We start from the raw sequence: 18694 nt of genomic DNA, 5'->3' as shown, positions 1-18694 counted from the left end.
CATTACTGTGTACTACTTTTCCCTCTTGCAATCAAATGCCCTTCAAACAAATAAATGAATGTGTCACAGTGGTGTCACATTTTGACAGCATCCCATTAAGTGATTACCTGGTGCAATTTCACACCAGCGTGATCAATAGTCCTTTAATGGATCAGCCAAGGAACTAATAAAAAGGATTTTAATTGATTACGCTGATAGGCCGTCACTCCCACAGCCTGTTATATGTTAAAGGTGCAATCAGAGCAGAAGTTCAACGTCAGGTGACTGACACTTTGGCCTTTAAGCTGAGAGAGGATAACGAGGCTTCTGGCTCAGGATCACCTTGGCTGACTGACAGGAAGTAACTTTCCTTATTATGATAGTCCTTCATATCGTTTTCTTCTGCTGGGGTAATTTAGATTCCAGCTTCAATAGACTATTGCCTATATGTAAAAGTGTCATCAATTTTTATAATTGAGATACTCTGATTTTCCGTGCCTCTAATGAGTCAGTCTATTATAAGTAATCCTATTTGCACGCAGTAATTCTTTGAAATATTGTTTGTTGTGTTAGGATATACGTGACAGTTTTGCACTTTTAATCTCAGTGTGCCTCTGCGCGTGCCACGGTCTGAGCCTGGCACAGGGCTAAAAACGGCCATGCTTTTCCACGCTTCATCATCTGTGGTTTGTGTCAGACCCAGACAGTCATCTGGAAAGGTCAAAGCATCAGTAAAAGATTTAAATCAGCCCACAGAAGAAAGATTTACCTTGACAGGCGGAACCTGAAAACTGGTAAATAAGAATGCAAACAGAGTCTTTCCTCTTAAACCAAACCAAGGAAAAACAGACCATTGCATTTCAAAGCTAGAGTCACAGGTTGTGATGCTTTGAAGTAACAAAAAAAATTTTTGAATATCTTTTTTGTCCTTGTAATTAACTATTTGCTTTCTTAATGCTATACGTTGAAACGGCTCGAAGATGAATGCGTTGATTAAGGCATTTGTATAATCACTCTATGAGGAGACATGTATGGTTCGTTCTCTTTCAGATCTATTAATCGTGTTTTCATTTCTAAAACGAAGCGATCTTGGCACAGCTAATAGAAACAGCCTGTTTCTAAATGCAACTTGACAGGGTCAGTGTGAGAAAAGCAAACTGTTGGGCTTAGTTTTGGCACTGAGAGAACTTGACGTACGGGTGTTATTCTTTGATTAATCTCTGTGCTGTTCTGTTGTTCTATATTCATCCAGCTTTATAAGCTGCTAGAGGAAACATTTTCCTTTTTTTTCTTCATTTGTCATCTTATTATATTAATGTTGTAGCCACGCCTTTTGATGAATGCAAGAACTAAAGCACGTATTCAGCTTGTTTTGAGGACAAATGGGACCTTTGAAAAAAATTCTTTCTCTTTAGTGTTTATTAATATGCTTAAAAAGATGAATGTGAAATAGGGGAGCTTATAGCAAGGCCTATGTATCATAATATATTAGCTCACAGAAGTAAAGAGTAATGAAACTATTTTCAGCTATAAAGCCATGCTTGAATAATATGTCTGCTGCAAAGTGCTGCAAAGCCAGAACTATTACAAGGTGGTTACTTTTTATAATCTTTTTGGAAAAGACGTCCATAAATAAATGTGTGTTAGTTTTGGCTCTTTGGGTCATGAAGATAATTCTATTTATCCTTCTTCTCATTCTCCACATGTCTCTTTTGTTTGGTGTATGTGCTTTCCTGCAGTTTGGTGGCTGCTATATTATTGATTTGTACTATTGATCCAAATGTGGCAGCGATTACTGGGATTTTGTGTTTAGCTTTATCATCATGCACTAAAAAAACCTCCTGCTGGGATGCCCTTGTTGCTACTTTAACACAACTGAGTCACTGCTGGCAGTTTGTATTTTTACTCACAATAAAGTTTGTTTGTCTGCGAGTCACAGACTGTGTATTGACATCAAAGACACTTAAACCTTAGACACTAAAAGTAAGTGACAGACAAGGTCGATCTCATTTGGATAGTCATGATTAATAAGATGTGAAATCCACTATTCCATAATGAGCTATACTGGCCATCAAGTATACATATAATACATGCATTATAATGCAGTGATTGGTATAACAGTCAAAGATGGAACTTAAAAAACATAAAATATGTGTGTAAAGAGGGATGTTTGATAAGCTTTTATTTGGATGCTAACAAAAAGTATACTGTGTATCTATGCAGTTCTGTGGAAAATTAAGTATATCCTTAATCTTCTGTAGGAATAAAGTGGGTAAATAGCAGCAATGTGCTTTGGTAGTTTGCTGGTCTGGAGCATTCAGGTGTCTGTTAACACAATCTTCCCAGGACTGGTCGTCCTAGCAGATTCATCCCAAGGTCAGGCTGTGCAGTGCATCTAAGACTCTACAGTCCCCAGATAGCATGTTAAATATTAAAGTTCATGACAGAACAATTACAAAAAAGCTGAAGAAGTATGGTTTGTTTGGCAGGGTTGTCAGGAGGAGGGTTGTCTTTTCTCTAAAAAGAGCATTGCAGTATGATGAGGAAAATGTGGAGCTGTTGGTCATAATGCACAACATCATTTCTGGCCCAACATATCAGCACAAACACATCATACCAACGGTCAAGCACAATGATGGAGGGGTGATGATTTGGGCTTATTCTGCAGCCACAGGATTTTGGACTCTTGTGGTCTTTGAGTCAGCCATGAACTCTGGACACCAACGTTTTCACACGTGAGGATAATTATCCAACAGTTAAAGCTTGGCCAGTATTCAAAGTGTCATCCAAAGCCCAGCAACAACAGAATGGCTGATAAAGAAAAGAATCAGGGTATTGTAATGGGCCAGTCAATGCCCAAACAAATTATTGAATCTTGTTTTGTACTGTAGTTTTTCCCAGGACTTCACAGAGTCCTGTGAAAATGTTCTTTTTCACTTCAGTATTTGTATTTATGCATCTTGCATTGAAGCTGGAATATGGTTTACGACACACTTCTGCATCGTCACTGCAGGGAATTCGTCAAATGTTAGTGGAAATTGCTGCTCCTGGGAATAAACAAGTGAAGCAGTCGCGGTAAATGGCAATCATACAAGTGTACAGTAGATGCCTGACAATAGTTACAGTTTAACGCAGATGGGTGCAGTCGTGCAACATTTTATTTCAGTAGATGACGTTTGAATTCCTCTGCTACAAAATTAAACGTTTGGCTTCAAAGAGGAATTACTTTTGTCTTAATTTGTGTGATCATGCTGATTGTTTTCTCCATCTCTCTCTCTCTCTTTGCGCAGGCCTTCCCATGTATATCCACAGGCATCTACGGTAAGCTCAGTCTCCCTTCTTTTATTTCTGTTTTTATCCATTTGCTTTGTTCTTTCAGTGCAACTCAATGATAACAAGCTGCTCATATTCCCCAGTTTGTGGCTGAATATTTTAAAATGATGCACATAGGGCGGAGGTTACTTAGATATAAATACTAAATATACCAACAAGTTCACCTTAAACCATGTTGCACAAAGGCAGGACGTAGAAGAATACTGAATACTGCTTATGCACCCTCATGAGATCAAGCCAAATAAGCTGCAAGGCATTGCTGGCAGAGAGCTGATGTGCTCATTACACTTAAAGTCACACTGAAAAGAAACCAGACTTGTTGATATGAACAGAATTTTTGAGTTTTGAAGATAAAAAAAAGTTAAATGCAAGAAAACATGTTGATTCTTTGACTCTTTTGATCATTTAAATTGCCTGTTTTTACCCCACACCGTACACTGTACAGTTTATGAATTTGCATACAGCTCCAATACTTGCAGTAGGTGCCAAATGTGTAAGGATTAATTAACATGCTAATTTCTGTTGTTTGCAACTGACTATTAGCAGCAATGTAGTTCCACATAAGCAGCCACAACTGCTCTGTAAAGTTATGCGTAATTGCAGATACCTACAGTATTCTGCCAATTTAAAAAAATGCCAGTGCGAGGCAACAACTGATAAATGATTCTGGGTCTATACTTCTTTAGGCAGGGATCTCATGAGAGTCGATAAGTGCCTCTGATCATTTCACAAGACGAGGTGCTGCCAATTTTACAAACACTGTTTCCTCAAGATATGTGCATGCACTGTTCGCGCTCTCAATAGGCATACAACACAACATTTATTATGTCCACGTGCCGAGTGTAATGCGAATTCAAAAGTGACATATTGAACTCAGAAAGCAAAACTAACAAAAGTTTCAAAAGCCCTCGAAACCTTCTTCTGAAAACAGCAAAGAAAACCAGATAATTAAAATGTATGACACCAAAGGGTGGATAGTTCCTTTCACATTCCTCGGTAATTCAGATCATTTTAGATGATACTTGTTTTTTGTCCATTTTACGTCGGGGAGTTATATTTCCGGTGCTTTCTGTACTATTCTTCATGTGGTTGACCTCGCTCAGATTTATTATATACACCTATGCAGCTGTTGTTGTTCTAATAAAGCTACATAAAAGCTACCTAATTTACTAAACCTACTGCAGCTTACTTCCACAGCTGTTTCACTGTGTGAATTTAATTTAAAAGGATTTTTTAAACAACATCATTGGTGTAGATAAGCACAGACACATCTGAGCTATTTGAGTGTGCTATTAAGACCTGATGCTGGTTTTTTATTTAAAATGCAGACATTTGAAGCCGTATCTCAAACTGTAAGCGAAGCATCAACAGCCACTGACTGGATTTAATTAAAAGCTAGGGACTGGACTGTAGTGCACATGTGAGTCGGTGCAACTATCCGGTCACAGCTCATAAAGAAAATGATGAAATGTTGATAATCAGTGACAGTTGAGCACCTTATTTGTGATTTGCTGTGCATTTCAGCGGCACATGTCTCTACAGTGCTAGAGTATTTGCCATAACTTGCAAACAGAGTGCATTCAGCTGGTAAAACACACCCTGAAAATCATCTGTGCAGACGCTTGAGAGGTGCATTCAGCTGTGATTATACTCAGGCGGTTTCCAGTTGACATGCCAGAGATTTGTGCTGCCGTTTCATGTCCTGAACAAACATGTCACATGTGATGTGAAGACACAGATCAAACCGGATGAGCTAATTTTCACGACTATGGTTGGAAACTGTTTCTGTATGAAAAATGACAGTTTGGTTATTGATTAAACCTGTTAGTTATTGATGCAGTCCTAGTCCGTTAGTGAAAGCACAGAAGCCTCTACCTTTCCATATTTCTTTGGGTTTTTTTAAACGTCTAATGAAAAACAAAGTAATTAAGTTTTAGTCTGAGTTTTGTGTTTTGATTTCCAACTGTAGACAGTATGCAAAAATAAAATGATTCATCTACAGCCCCTGGGGAACATTAAAAAAAAGCCTCTGCCCACATGCTGGGTACCTTACATCTGTTTGTTTTTCTCTCCAACCAAAGCCATTACTCCTCTGCCTTTATCAAACCTGGACTATAACTAACTGCCAGCTGTTGCACTCTGAAATACTACACGCAAAGTACTGATTATAGAGCCTGATAAACTTTGGCAGTGCTCATTAAACTAGCTGAAACTGCCCGGCATAGATAAAAGATAGTCCGAGTGGCGAGCTATCCTGACACGCGCTATTGCATATGTGTGTTAATAAAGACCAGTCTTTAGTAAAGCGTGCTCATAAATCACAAGACGTTTAATTATGCTCTTGATAGAACACTTCCCATTTGGGATTTTGAATAAATTCCCCCTGTCACTTTTTTGCAGTTCACACACACACACATCTTTTCTGCGATGTTATGTTTCGTTCCACCTGCCGATGCACACATCTCACAGGGGCTTCTTCTTTTTTTAGTCCACTCTCCTTCCTCTTCCTGCAAAATATATGTTATCCGCTTAAACACGTGTTACTCCCCTCGAGTCATAATAAAGCTCAACTTGTTCCTTGTGTTTTAACTGACATTTATTTCGGACAGGAGGATTCTTCGACATGCCTTAACCTGTAATGATGTCCAACCACAGCCGATACAATGCCGTCAGAACTAAAAAGAAATACAAACTTAAATGAATATTCTTAATAAAGCCCCTAAGCATTATATATGGCGAAACATTCCAACAAAACAATCAATAAAATACACATTACACCTCACACTGCGGTAATTGCACTAGAATATCACGCAACACTAGCATATTTACATACAACGAAAATAAACAAAAGAAAACATTTACCTCATTGGCCTCACTCAAAGGGAATAAAACTTTAATCCTTACATCGTGGGGAGGTCCAAAAAAGGCACTCTTTTATTTATCTTACTATTTACTATCTTACTGTGGACGTGCAAACCTCGTGGCTCGTCTCAATTAGCTTGCTGAGTGTGCCAGCCAAAAATACCCTCTTAGCAACAACAGACGGCACTATAGAAAAGGTTCCTATCTAATTGCACAATTAGTAAAAATAACACATTTAAACATATAAATCCAATGAACAAAACATGAATTACTATTGATTTATTTCTTAATATTTCAACTACTAATTGTTTCAACCTTACATATCTAATAAAATGAACTTAAATGCGAGAGTTGCCTATGACGGCAGCTACAACACGAGTGTCTGACTTCTCGTGACGTAACAAATTACATAACAAGCTGAATTCAAGAAGTATAGTGAAGTGCATCAGCTAATGGTTATATACAGTGTTTTGTGTTATAAGCAAAAATATGGAGTAGAGTAGCTGTAGTGGCACAAAGGTAGTGCAAATACATGCAGGGGAGAGAGTGGAGTGGGGGTCATTGTTTGTACTGCGCGCCGCTGACGAGGGCACCACTTATTGCCATTCACTGTGCTACTGTGTGCTGCACTGCCAGTGGGAGCCTGTCATACCACACCACCAGGAGCCCCCTCGCATCAAAAGGATGGTCTGTGCAGAGCCAAGCATGCAGTGGAGTGGGAGGGGGGGATTAAACAGCCTGTTTAATAAATAAACAGCTTAGCGCATCCATAACTAGATCTCCACAGAACAACAGCTGATTAAGACTAAAGATCTTCACACAGCAGAGGGCAAATAGAGGAGGGACTTTCAAAGGAAGTACAGTATAGATAGCACAGAGCTGTGTTGTTGTTCTCCGAGTCCTCTGCGTGCCCCCTGAGTACTGCCATATTCTGAAAGGGCCTCTGCTCTCTTGTCAGGAGTTCTGACATTTTCTGTGCATTTTAGATAACCTTTAAGGTCAGCTTCCATTTTAGCAATATAAACAAAAGCTCTTTAGCGTGGAAGTCACATCTCCCCGATCCCGATGTTTGCCTGTGATTTTTTTCTAAAAAAAGAAATCTCTTTCTGTCTCTGTTGAATGTGCATCATTTTGAGTATGCGTTCACGGTCATGCAGGTACTATGCTTATGTACACGTGCTTGACCTATTTCTGCACTTGAACTGGAGCAAGAAAACAAATTCTGTGCCCCAAACATCGTGACACAGAGGAATCAGGAACAAGTTATCCAAGGCCATTGTGGTGAGACAAACAGATTTGTCAGGGAAAGTTAATGCTAATTGACACCCTCTCTCACGCCTCCATATTCCCGAAGACTCAGTCACCACTGACAGATGATGGCAGAACAGGGAGGTTGGGTGTAGTAGAGGTGTGCAGGGGGTACCTCAGACGCTTGGAAAGAAAAATGAGAGATCACACTGCGCTGACAGTCCAATCCCTCAGTCCGGCCCATTAGCCACAACAGAATTTCTGCACCGATAGTGTGTCGGAGGTACCACCCATAAACAAACTGGTGCCCACCGTGGGCCACGAGGTCACCCAGCATGATAGAGGTTATTAAGTGCTGCTTCTGTTTGCACATCAATCACAGCCGTGCGACCTGGGTTTAAATGGATTATTCCTTCCACGGAGGAGACACCTCTCAACGTCTCACAGGATCAGTGCCAAGAGTCCAACTACCTCGACTTAGAGAGGTCATTTTCTCTTTTGCAATCCTTTTGTTTTCTGTCCTTCCTCCTATGCATCCTCTTGTCTCTAGTTCTCCCTGACAAGTCTGTCTTATTAGCCATACAAGGAAAATCATATGAAAAAACAACTATTTTCAGATGCATTTTAGACTTTTGCACCTTGTGCAGATCAGGTCTTAGGCAGTGCTGAAAAAGCACTTTTCAACAACCCCATAATGAGGCATGCAGTTTATAAGCAAGGACACGTATATTACTTCTGCTGTTTGCTGGATAAGAAGCCATTGCACGCATGTATTTATAACGCTATCAAAAGAATCAGAGGCGCTTGATGTGGCAAAGCTGCTTCTCTTCTTTGGACAAATATCTTCCTGTTTACTGCTAACCCCTCACCTCTGGCTCATCTGTCTCTGTAACTGATCCGAGATTTGTTGACAAAGGACTTTTAGCACTGACTGGTGGCTGTGGGAGATATGTGGATGTAATCCACCAAAGCTCTACTGGTATGTCCACACTGCCATCCCGCTGTACCGTCCAGATCAAAGGTGTCAAGCAGCTAAGATTTTTTTTTCTCTAACCAGCATCATGGTCTGGCTCTCTTTATCCCTGTCTAGGATTAGGAGGGCTGGAGACATTCATGCACCTTATCTTTAAACAGTGATTGCTTGCTGCTAGCTTGCCAGAAATGGCCCAGGCAGGTTCCCCCTTCTCTCAAAATACATGAAGCCTAATCTAGCTGGGTTTTTGGTATTTCAAGGCACATACAGTAGGAGCAATATGTTGTATCAGTGGGCAGCAGAGTGTGTGCTCAAAGAAAGCAAGTTCTCCGTGGCCCAATGTGCATTTGTTCTCAGCACTTTTCACAGATGATAAGCCAAATGTAAAAACACCTCCCACCCACAGGACAATAGATTTAAGGGTTTGTGAAACTTGTTCGAGCATTAAACTTTTTCATTCCACAAACTTCTCAGAATGTTTTTACAAAGTAAAACGTCGGGTGTTAATTTTAGCATGTAGGACAAAGCATGCTATCACCTACATGGATTATTTCCAAGGAAGGTCATCAGCTGTTGTGCTCTGCCCTCTTTCTTCTCACCTCTTTCCCCCCCTCCCCTGCCTCTCTTCCTCACATTACACCCTCCCATCCCTCTTTGTCTCTGTCTCCTTCTGTGGGCTGCAAAGTCGGTCATGGTCACAGCCCTGCTGTCGTGTCCCAGTGTTAGTGTAGGAGCAGCTCCGGGCCATTTGACACCCACGCAATGGCGTCTAGAGTCCTGGGGCGCTACTCTGTCCTCCACCCCGGGTCAACTCACCTCTCCACTGGGCCCTGATGGGGTGACTACCCTGTTCCCCCGCTCACTTTTCAGATGAACGCACAGCATTGATGCCTCCAACTAGAGCAGAGCTCAGCTGTGCTACGCTTAATGATTTTCTACTGTTCAAACCACATCCACCTAATCTACATTGTTTTATACTGAGCTTAAATGATTCCAGCCTGCCTGTCTCTTATTACAGCTATCTTTAATAATAGCACTAAAGCTATCAACATTTTATTGAAAACAACAGCAATAAAAAGTCCTTTTTTTAATAAAAAATACTATTAAGATATTTCAAGGAAAGCTGTGAGGCGTTATCTTGCCAAAGACCTTTAAAACAAGTACAGATCACTGTTCCAAACATAATATAATAATAAGAAGAATCAGGAAAAAAAACTGTATTGATCCCTGCAGGGAAATTGCTTTATTACTGTTGTTAAAAATACAGCTATGAAAGGAGCAATTACATGTTACAAAAAGAGAAAAATGGAGCTGAGAAGTAATAACACTAATTAAAAAAAATACACAATACTTAACTAGAAATGTATACCTGGTGATTCAGAATATTACGCATGGTCAAACATTCGCATGTTTGTTTTGTGCTTGGTTTTTTTGCGCTATGGTAGTTTACTGTCATTCCAACACCTGTGGTGAGTTTGCCAGCCCCAGCTAACTCAGCCTCGGGCTATATACAGCTTTAAGGTAGACAGCTCATCAAAATGAATGACGAGTGTTGAGACATGAACTTGACCAGCTACAGCTGTGGAGAAGGAGAGTGGAACCAACAATACGGTTTCTGCCTCAAGGGGAGAAAACCTGCACTTTCTGTATTTCTGAGGAATTCAAACATCATACAGCCTCAGTTTATCAGACTTCACCATTTCTGTTATCTGTTGGCACCATATCCTTGCAAATAAAAATAAAAAAATCAGAAGACTAGGTGCTAAAAAGAGAGAGAGAGAGAGAGAAAGAAACACTAGAAATAATGAAGCCCTAAAATAACAGCAGGCTGTGGTATTCTCTGCACAATATAAGCCCACTCAGGAAAAGCAAAAGTGGTGTGATCTGCAGTGTGCGCCTACAAGGCTACCCATGCATTTGCAAATAAAAAATGGGAATGTAACATAGCCCGGACATGTATTCAACTTGTTGACTTTCTACTGCTCACTTTATCAGGTGATGCATCCACTTCTCACCACAGGAAAAAACACCTTAGCTGTACAAGTTTGTTGCAAAAGTTAACTCTGAAAGTTGAGTTAAAGTCAATTTAGGATGTGAAAGAGCTGCCATGCTGGCAACAGTCAGAGCAATGGGCCTGCTTGTTCTTAAAGCCAAAATTTCCCCTAAGGCAGAGTACACATTTATATATATTTTTTCCTCCCATGTTACAGTTGAGTGGATATTTTTGACCACGAACTTCTATTTTCCAACTGTTACAGAGTTGACTGCGATTGAGATGGGAGCTTTTGTTTAGCATTCTGAACAGAATATCTGAATTTTTAGCTTTAACATCAAACTCAAGGGACTTTCTTTGGTTTTTATTCATGTAAAATACACAACCTACTATATGCCTGAAAAATGACATAGGGACTTATGCAAGAAGTGCTTTTTGCATATGACCAGTGTCTCCACCCTTTCTTTGCAAAGAAAGGGTGGAGATCCTGTCGATTGGCTACATCAAAGCAAGTGTGCATACGTGCAAGATGGATGTAACTTGCTAGATGGGGATAAAAATAAAGCTTTAACTAAAAGGAAATTAAAAGGAAATTAAGCAGTCCTTCTCGAACAGTTCAATGATGCTGCTTTAAGTCAAAGGCATGAAATTACTGGATGAACACTTGGCTTGTAGCTGCTATAGTGTCAAAATTGTTGACTGCATATCCCAATGTTACGCAATAGTGTTGTTGTGTCCTTTTATTTACACGGTACATGCAAGTTTCTCTCCCCTCTCCTCTCCTCGCCCTGTGCTGGTGATGAAGTAGAGGAGCCTTCAGCAGAAATAACACTGCGCCACCTGAGCCCTCATCAGCGGCGCTGTGCTGCACATATCCCATTAGTGCACCTCACTAAGACAAATCTCCCAAAGCCGAGCATATTCCCAGCATAGGTGAGAGCCGAGCCAAGTAGAGCAGGGACCCTGGAGGGCCCACCATCACTGCGCCCGACGCCAGCTGCCCGCCACCTGACAGATTGGTTTTTCCCGAACTCTCAACACAGCAAATGGCAAAAAAAATGAGAAGGAGGTGTTGAAAGGAGAAGATGGAGAAGTAAAACACTGAACTCTGTCATTTTGTGCGTACTTGAGCATATAAAAGAGTCAGAGCTGAACATCATTCAGGAAGCGGGGTTGTCACTCCTGCTGTGACTCGCAGGTCTGAGAGAGACTCTTTTGGACGTGTGGACCGAGAGTTTTTCTGTCTCGCCGTTTCAACGTACGTGGCCAGGCTGAAATGGACAAAGAGAGGAGAGGTGGTGAAAGTTAAAAGTTGCAGAAGGAGACAAATGATGAGAGAGCTCTCGAAATGCTGCCATTGACCTTGATGTTGCAGTTGAGCAGGATCGTTCTGCCAGGCTGCCCTCAGCTGCTCTGACACCTTTTACAGGCTTTCCATCTAAATCTCTGTCCAACATAGACTACCAAGTCTATCATTTCACCTTCCTGTTACTGTTTTCATTATTTCTCCAGCTAACTGCTCTCTCTGCCCCTCTTTTCTTCTCCGCTATGATTAATAGGTATAGCTCTCGAATCAATAAAGCATTTGTAGAAACTCCACATAGAATAGATTAAATGTACTCAGTGCCATCCACACTTCTGGTGACCAGCATGTACTATTATCGAGATTTAGACCTGTTTTTAGCTCCAAATATAATGTGTGCCTGTTTATCTCTCTCTTAAGATGAATAGAGCTAGAGCACAAAGGCAGTTATTTACAATTTTAACAATTTACTTATTTGTTTCATTTGTTTGTGTTCTACTTCTCCGACACCTCTCTTTTTTCTCCTGCGGTTTCCTAAACAGCTGGTGTTTTCTTTGTGGATCTATTTTTTTAAGCTTTCTTGTCATCTACACATCTGTTGGCTTGTGTTACTTGATCTGTTGTTACTCCTTCATAGGTGTGGTAGCACTTTTCCAAAAGGTAACATTTAAACAAAAAAGAAATTATATCACTGGAAAGGTTAAGTGTGCTTGGGAGACAGGGAGAGCCAGGTGACCTGCAGACCAATTTGGCATTCTGGATTAGGTTCTGAGCACACAGCTCTCGGGGCATCTTTTGAAGGACAGGAGCTGTGAACGGGGCTGTGCACTGTCTGCAGACACTGTCTAACAGAGCCATAGAAGCAGACTGGCTGTCACTGCTGGCCGGTATGCAGCTCACATCTTGCTTCACCCAGAGCTTGAACAGGAGCTCAGCAAGGGCTCGGCAGCGAGTCAACCCCTCTTCTCTCCTCGGTGTAATTCGGCCACTCCTGTCAAGCTGTGGAAGGGGAGGGAAAGAGAAGCAGTAAGGAAAAGAGACATCAGCAGCAGTCAGATGGGTGAAGGTGGTAGGGTTAAAGCACTGCACACTATATCTTGACTGTCAAGGCAGTTGATGTGAAGCATTTAGAGAATAGTTATTGAGAAACTGTGACAGCAGGTGGTCTGAGAGAGTGCGATGAAAGAGTAGAGGAAATGTAAGGTTAGCGATTTCTGGCTTTTAATTTTTCTTTACATCTGACTTAAATGATTAAAGGTTAATAATAATAATAATAATAATAATAATAATAATAATAATAATAATAAATAAAGGTTGTTGCAGTGCTTATAAGGCTGTTTCATAGGTCATAGCGCACTACAGTCATGGCAATGACCCAGGACAGGAACAGTGTTTGAAAATGTGGCATGTTCAATACCCGGCAGGCTACAAGAATGGCTTGGCCCTTGTATCAGTTTATGTGGGTTGAAATTGAATTCCTGACCTCTTTCGTTAGACTATGACACCGTCTCCCATAACCTGTTGTGCCTTACAGAGGTCAGGGATTGTACAATAGATGAGCGACTAGTTTTTAATCTTGAAGAGGGTCACTGTGACTGAAAAAATTAAGCTGTGTTTATCTGTTAGCTTGCGGTCTTTGAATTAGACATACTGAACTGTAAAGGTTGTACTCACAGAGCAGCAAACTAACTTGTGCATTTGTGCAGAGGATCTAAAATCAATGTGCCTGAGTCAAGCAGTGTGAACGACACAGACAAACAAACTCAACTATTATTACTTTGAAATGAAGAGAGCTGAAACACTGCTCTATAGCAGATTGTCAGCTCTTTTGGTAATGGCATATACTGTCTACTCTTTAGCTCTTAGCAAGGCTGGCCCGAAGGGTTTTATAGTCAATAGCTCATTCTAATTGTTTGCACTTGGGAAGTTGTCTACAGTGGAAGCAAATGATCCTGAGATCAGCATCTAGCAAAGCCTTCCCTTATTAAAAATTAATAAAGTTACAATCTTTTTTTTCCATCGATACAATCACAACAGCTCGCACAGTTGTTGTTAATACAACCACATTGCTTGTTAGGCACGCTGCCTTTATGGTTACTCTGGCATGCGGGTAAAATAAAATCGCTTAAAAGTTCATACGTCTAAGTGTAATTGTCCCCATCAAGACAAAATCTTAATCAGTTCTGCTTGAAGTGAGGGCTTGAATAGGGCTTTATACTTCCAGATGCTTGCAGATGTGTCTTTACATGTAGCTTGTATTTGCTCTCCTCACCCTCCAAAAATAGCACTTCTTTTCACCCTGCATCTGGCAACAAACTTCTACAGCAGTTGAACGGTCAGCTGTGCTCATCTGCCAGTGCCGAGCAGATTGTGCTGCTTTCTATTGATTTAAGGAGAAATGCCATTACCTTTGGAGATATCCGTTTCTGTTTGTTTGCCTGTCTGTTTTTGTCTCCCTCTGGTATCTGCATGTTGTATACAACAGGTATTGACACTTTTTTTTTGTTTTCCTTTTTTATGTCTAGGCTTTCCCAATGAGCCTGCAGCTGACATTGCTTTGAAAACAGTAAAACGCTGGATCGAAGACAATCCTGATAAGGTAGGACACGCCTGCATGATTCATGTTGTCGATCTGAGGTCACTTCCTCATTTGTGAAGTAACCGCCTATTTCTCACGTTCGCCGATTTGCTGTGACCTGAGATGATTGGACCACAGCAGAAACACTGAACTCCAATTGTCATGCGTCTCTGTTTCAGACAGACATCTTATCCACCTGCCTTGCTTGGTCTGCATGCATATCAAATTAAAAGCCAGTCTGTGTCTAATCGGGTCTTAAATGGTCTGTTGACTGTTTAATTGGTCAGTGCTGGGACGAGCTGTCAAACCCAGAAGAACATAAACACATCAGATGGAATAATCTCAAATTGTTATTTGTTTTAGATAAATTATAATCACGCCTTCCAAGAACTGAAGGCTCAGATGCAGATCTGCTGCACTACCACATTTCTCTGGTCAAAAACACAAATTCACACGTTTATCTTAAACGAACGGTAAAATCTTGAAAGCAGACAATCATCTTCAATTTTTATCTGTTGCGTCTCTTGTCATTTGCAATGACCGTAATGCATCCATTTGCATTGTGCAGAGCTAAAATGTATGCCACATTTGCAAGAAAAATCTTTACCGCCAAGGTTATTTTACTCGCTGAGAAAAACACTGATATGCTCGCTGACAGAGCTCCTGCTTCACGCTTTCAACACACTGTGGACTTGATGTCAGATAGGAACCGATTATCAAGTTGTAATCTTGTTTTGTGAAATTTTAAGTTCTTCACCCAGGGTGCTATCGCCTTTATAAAGTACTTTATTAATTGCTAATGTGTTAGTACTAATTAACAGGGTCAAAATCCATGAGACTGTTGTAAAATAATAACTCAGGAGATAGCTGCATGTGGCTTTTATGGCGGTGGTTTACATGCATCGTGACTTTCAAGTGATATTTAACAGATTAATATATATTTAGTCCACGATGATAAAAAAATTTGTAGTTGTCAGGAGACTGTTTAAGACTTTGCAGAACATTTGCCAGCTTGTGAGTCAGTGAGTGATGCTAACCTTTGGGGGTCGTCTCTGTTTACTGTGGTACTGTTTATATCTGTCACTTTGGATTGAGGTGTTTTATAGAACTCACAGCTTGATGTGCTGCAGCATCCTTCAGCTGGTATTATGGATGTTCTCAACAAGCAGCCAAACGATACGGACTTGCTTGATTATTTTTGCCGTTGTTGTGCACTTGCGCGCTGCCTGATGATTCCTGTAGCATGTAGTTGGGGAATCCATCAAGCCTCTGGCAGAAAGAAGATTTCCACCAGGTTATTGCTGACTGTAAATAACAAGCTAATGTTCAAAGCTGACTTTCGTAGTCGTGATGTTCCACATACAAGTTTGAAATGTTTTACAAGTGATGGAGGGGGCGTGAGAGACATCTGCGGAGGCTTCCCTTAGCAGTATTTGGCAAAACTGTGAGCACAGTCTGTAGATCTTCAACTCTAACTAAACCAAAAGTGATCTTTTAATAAGATCTGGGAGAATATAGCGATATATTTTACCCAGAAGCACAGCATAACATGGACGTGCACAGGAGGGCTTCCTTGCAGATTCAGATTCATTCACGGTTGCCTGGCGTTTTGTTAATCTTCGTGTACCACAAAGAAGGATGCATGATGTGATTATGTTTTTTTTATTTTGTTTGTTTGAAGAGCTCAGGAAGAATCCAAATACATGTCTAATAGAATTCTCAATGCTCAAAGGAAAAGCATGTGAGCGTTTTGAAGTGCAGTAAATCTTAAGATGAATACCTCTTTCTATGTTTAGAAAAGCAATTTATCACTGTAACATTTACTCAATAGACACACCCAGTGTTGGCATGATTGATAATTGACATGATTCAGTTTTTAGGTGCTGTCAACTCGAAAATTGTGAATGGGCAGTTGTTTACCATGCGTAAAGACATTTTCAATCAAAGTCTTGAAAGTACAGTATTCTACAAGTTTCGCTTTCTCAGTTTCGCTTCAAAGGCAATCCAGAGGTTGTGTGCAAAGTTGCATGCGATGCCGGCTCATCTCCAGCTCTGTACGCTCAGTCTGTGTTGTAGGCGTCTACAGAATCAAGTCATCTCGGGGCCATGTTTTGTAGAAGATACCGTGTGGCTGAATTTTAGCACAGTGGGTTGGCTGAGCGTCTAACGTGGCCAGGGTAAAAGTGTAGACAGCAACCAGTTTATAGGCATTCGAATCTGGCAGGTTTTAGTCACAAGCAGCTATTGATCTGTAATTGTCCACATAGAAGTCTGAGAAGACAGTAACGTCAGGTGGCAGAAGACTTTGTGTGTGTACGGTGTGTGTGCATGTTTGGGTGTGTGCAGGGCTTGATGGGAAGATAGAATGAAAAGAAAACAAAGAACGGGACACTGTGTGATTGATTAACAGAAAGTTTATCTACCGGGCCAGCAAAGTGTAGCCCTAATGCACTCAGCCACACACAAAGGCCCCAATTCGAGATTGAAACTCACTCTTGAAAGCACCTAGACTTCCATTGTGGAGGAATAAACAGCCTCAATGTGGTCAGGGAGAACAGATCCTTTAATCTAGAGATACTTGAGTGCTGAACTGATTCTTTAGATCATAACAGATGAAAGAATAAGGGGCTCAGTCCCTGCTTCCCCGTATATTCCATGTGAATTAATGAAACAGAATTTGTATTTGTAAACAACAGACCATAAAGCTCTAATGACTTCAAAAAGTACATAAGGGGCCAAGGCAGTGACATCCTAGAGACCCACTCCTCCATATGGCCTTTGAGCGGTTTCCCCCCGGCTCACAGCAGACATGCCTCTCCACTCATCTGGCTTTGGTTTATTTCTCATTTTCAGATCTAATTTGGTTTAATTCAGGCTTACATAGGTTTAATCTGCAGATGAAAAATGCGGTCTGACACTTTATTTGGCTGCCACGGATGTGCTCTGGATAGCCAAGCTTTTTAATGAAGCGTTTCGAGGGCCCCGCAGCCCAGCATTACTGACATAGTCTGAACACTTGAGACAGATTGAGAGTCTGTAATAAGCTCTGCTGCACTGTGCTGCTCAGGACAGAATTGATGTGTAGAGATTTCACCTTTCAACATTACTCTGGTTTGGGCTTTAGTATTAAGCACTCCACTGTGCCAATGATGCTCCCAAAACAGGTGTTTACATCCTATTTCCTGTTCTGTCAATGATCTGTTTACCTTAGTAGCATTTGTCATTTAAGACACCTGATAATAAATTCCATCTCAAGCTAAGGCTGTAGACTCTGTGACAAATGTCAAGTGTCTGTTACGAATAAATGCAATATTTTGTATGCTTTGTATGGTTGTGGTTTTCTGCGTGAATGCGTATCAGCTTAGGAGCCTGTCTGGGTTTTGGCAGATGGAGCTGCAACATGTCAACTTTGAGGCTTTCATTGTCATTCGGTTGAATAAGATGGATGGTTGCTGTTACGATGGCTATATTGTGTGGTTCGTATTTAGAAAATCTAAACGTTGCGACCATTTTTATCTGGCATGCTGGGTAAGCAGACAGTATATTAAATATATGGTGCTTGCTTGTTGTCTCCTATACGTGACAGTTATGACGGTAATGAATTCCCCAAAAGAGAGACCAAAAAAATCGAGACAGAGTTTTCGTTCCATTAGCCTCATCCAGTCAGCTTTTTTTTTTTAAATATCAGAGAAGATCAATTTTATTCGACTTTCTAAAAGGCTGAAACAGGGGAACAGATTTAAAATAAATGATCGCTTTATCGGTTGTGAGAAATTTGAGCTTTTTTATAATAAGATAATACCAACTTCTTTATCAAAATCACCGATATCAATAAGCTTTCATTCAGTGTGTGAAAGACAGGCTGAATAATGATGTTAGTGTTGTTTGTGTCTACATGTATGTGTATATATTAGTCTTGTTTACATATCATATAATGAAGGAAAAAATAGGCACATTATGGGCCTCGATATCCATTTGAATAAGAGCCAAAGAAAATACAGCAGAAACAGTCATTTCAGCTTCAAGTTATGAACAAAGCCCTTTATGAGAAAATACTTTGAGACCCAAGAGCAATTGAAGCAAAAGCTGCTACTAAGTGGGGTGGTACTTGAGCTCTATGTTGCTGCATTGCCTCTTCATGGTGTTTTTTTATTGTCTGGTATCCAGTGAAAACTCTTTGCCAAATGATGCATCTGTAGTCGATGGTGATTTGCTCAAATTTGCTCCCTGCATGCCTTGAGGATGCTGATGTGCCACTAATGGGCTGTGCAACTGGCATAGTGTTCAAAGCCAGCGTGGTCTTTTGAAGTCAGCGTCTAGCCCCTTTGAATTGTTTGCTGTGACTGGGAGCATCAGGGAGACACGGCCTGATCAGAAGAACATGCCTAACCACTCAATTCTGCATCCACATGATATACTGTCTCG

The 18694-nt window shown here is 40.7% G+C and overlaps 1 protein-coding gene across 1 annotated transcript in view; it reads left to right on the top strand.

Annotated features, from left to right (window-relative positions):
* The window catches only part of macrod2 (mono-ADP ribosylhydrolase 2), a 413397-nt gene that overhangs the window by 311749 nt on the left and 82954 nt on the right, over positions 1-18694 (top strand). Inside the window, exons 7-8 of the mRNA XM_085297273.1 lie at positions 3270-3300; positions 14217-14290. Of these exons, the coding sequence (XP_085153399.1) occupies positions 3270-3300; positions 14217-14290 (105 nt within the window). The remainder of the gene's footprint in view (positions 1-3269; positions 3301-14216; positions 14291-18694) is intronic.

Source organism: Mchenga conophoros, linkage group LG13 (assembly GCF_057382185.1).
Source record: "Mchenga conophoros isolate Kocher_MC1m ecotype Shallow Benthic linkage group LG13, M_conophoros_male_GT1.1, whole genome shotgun sequence".
Classification (NCBI taxonomy): domain Eukaryota; kingdom Metazoa; phylum Chordata; class Actinopteri; order Cichliformes; family Cichlidae; genus Mchenga; species Mchenga conophoros.
Note: the sequence above shows the minus strand (reverse complement) of the source record. Positions and strands in the feature narration are given on the sequence as shown.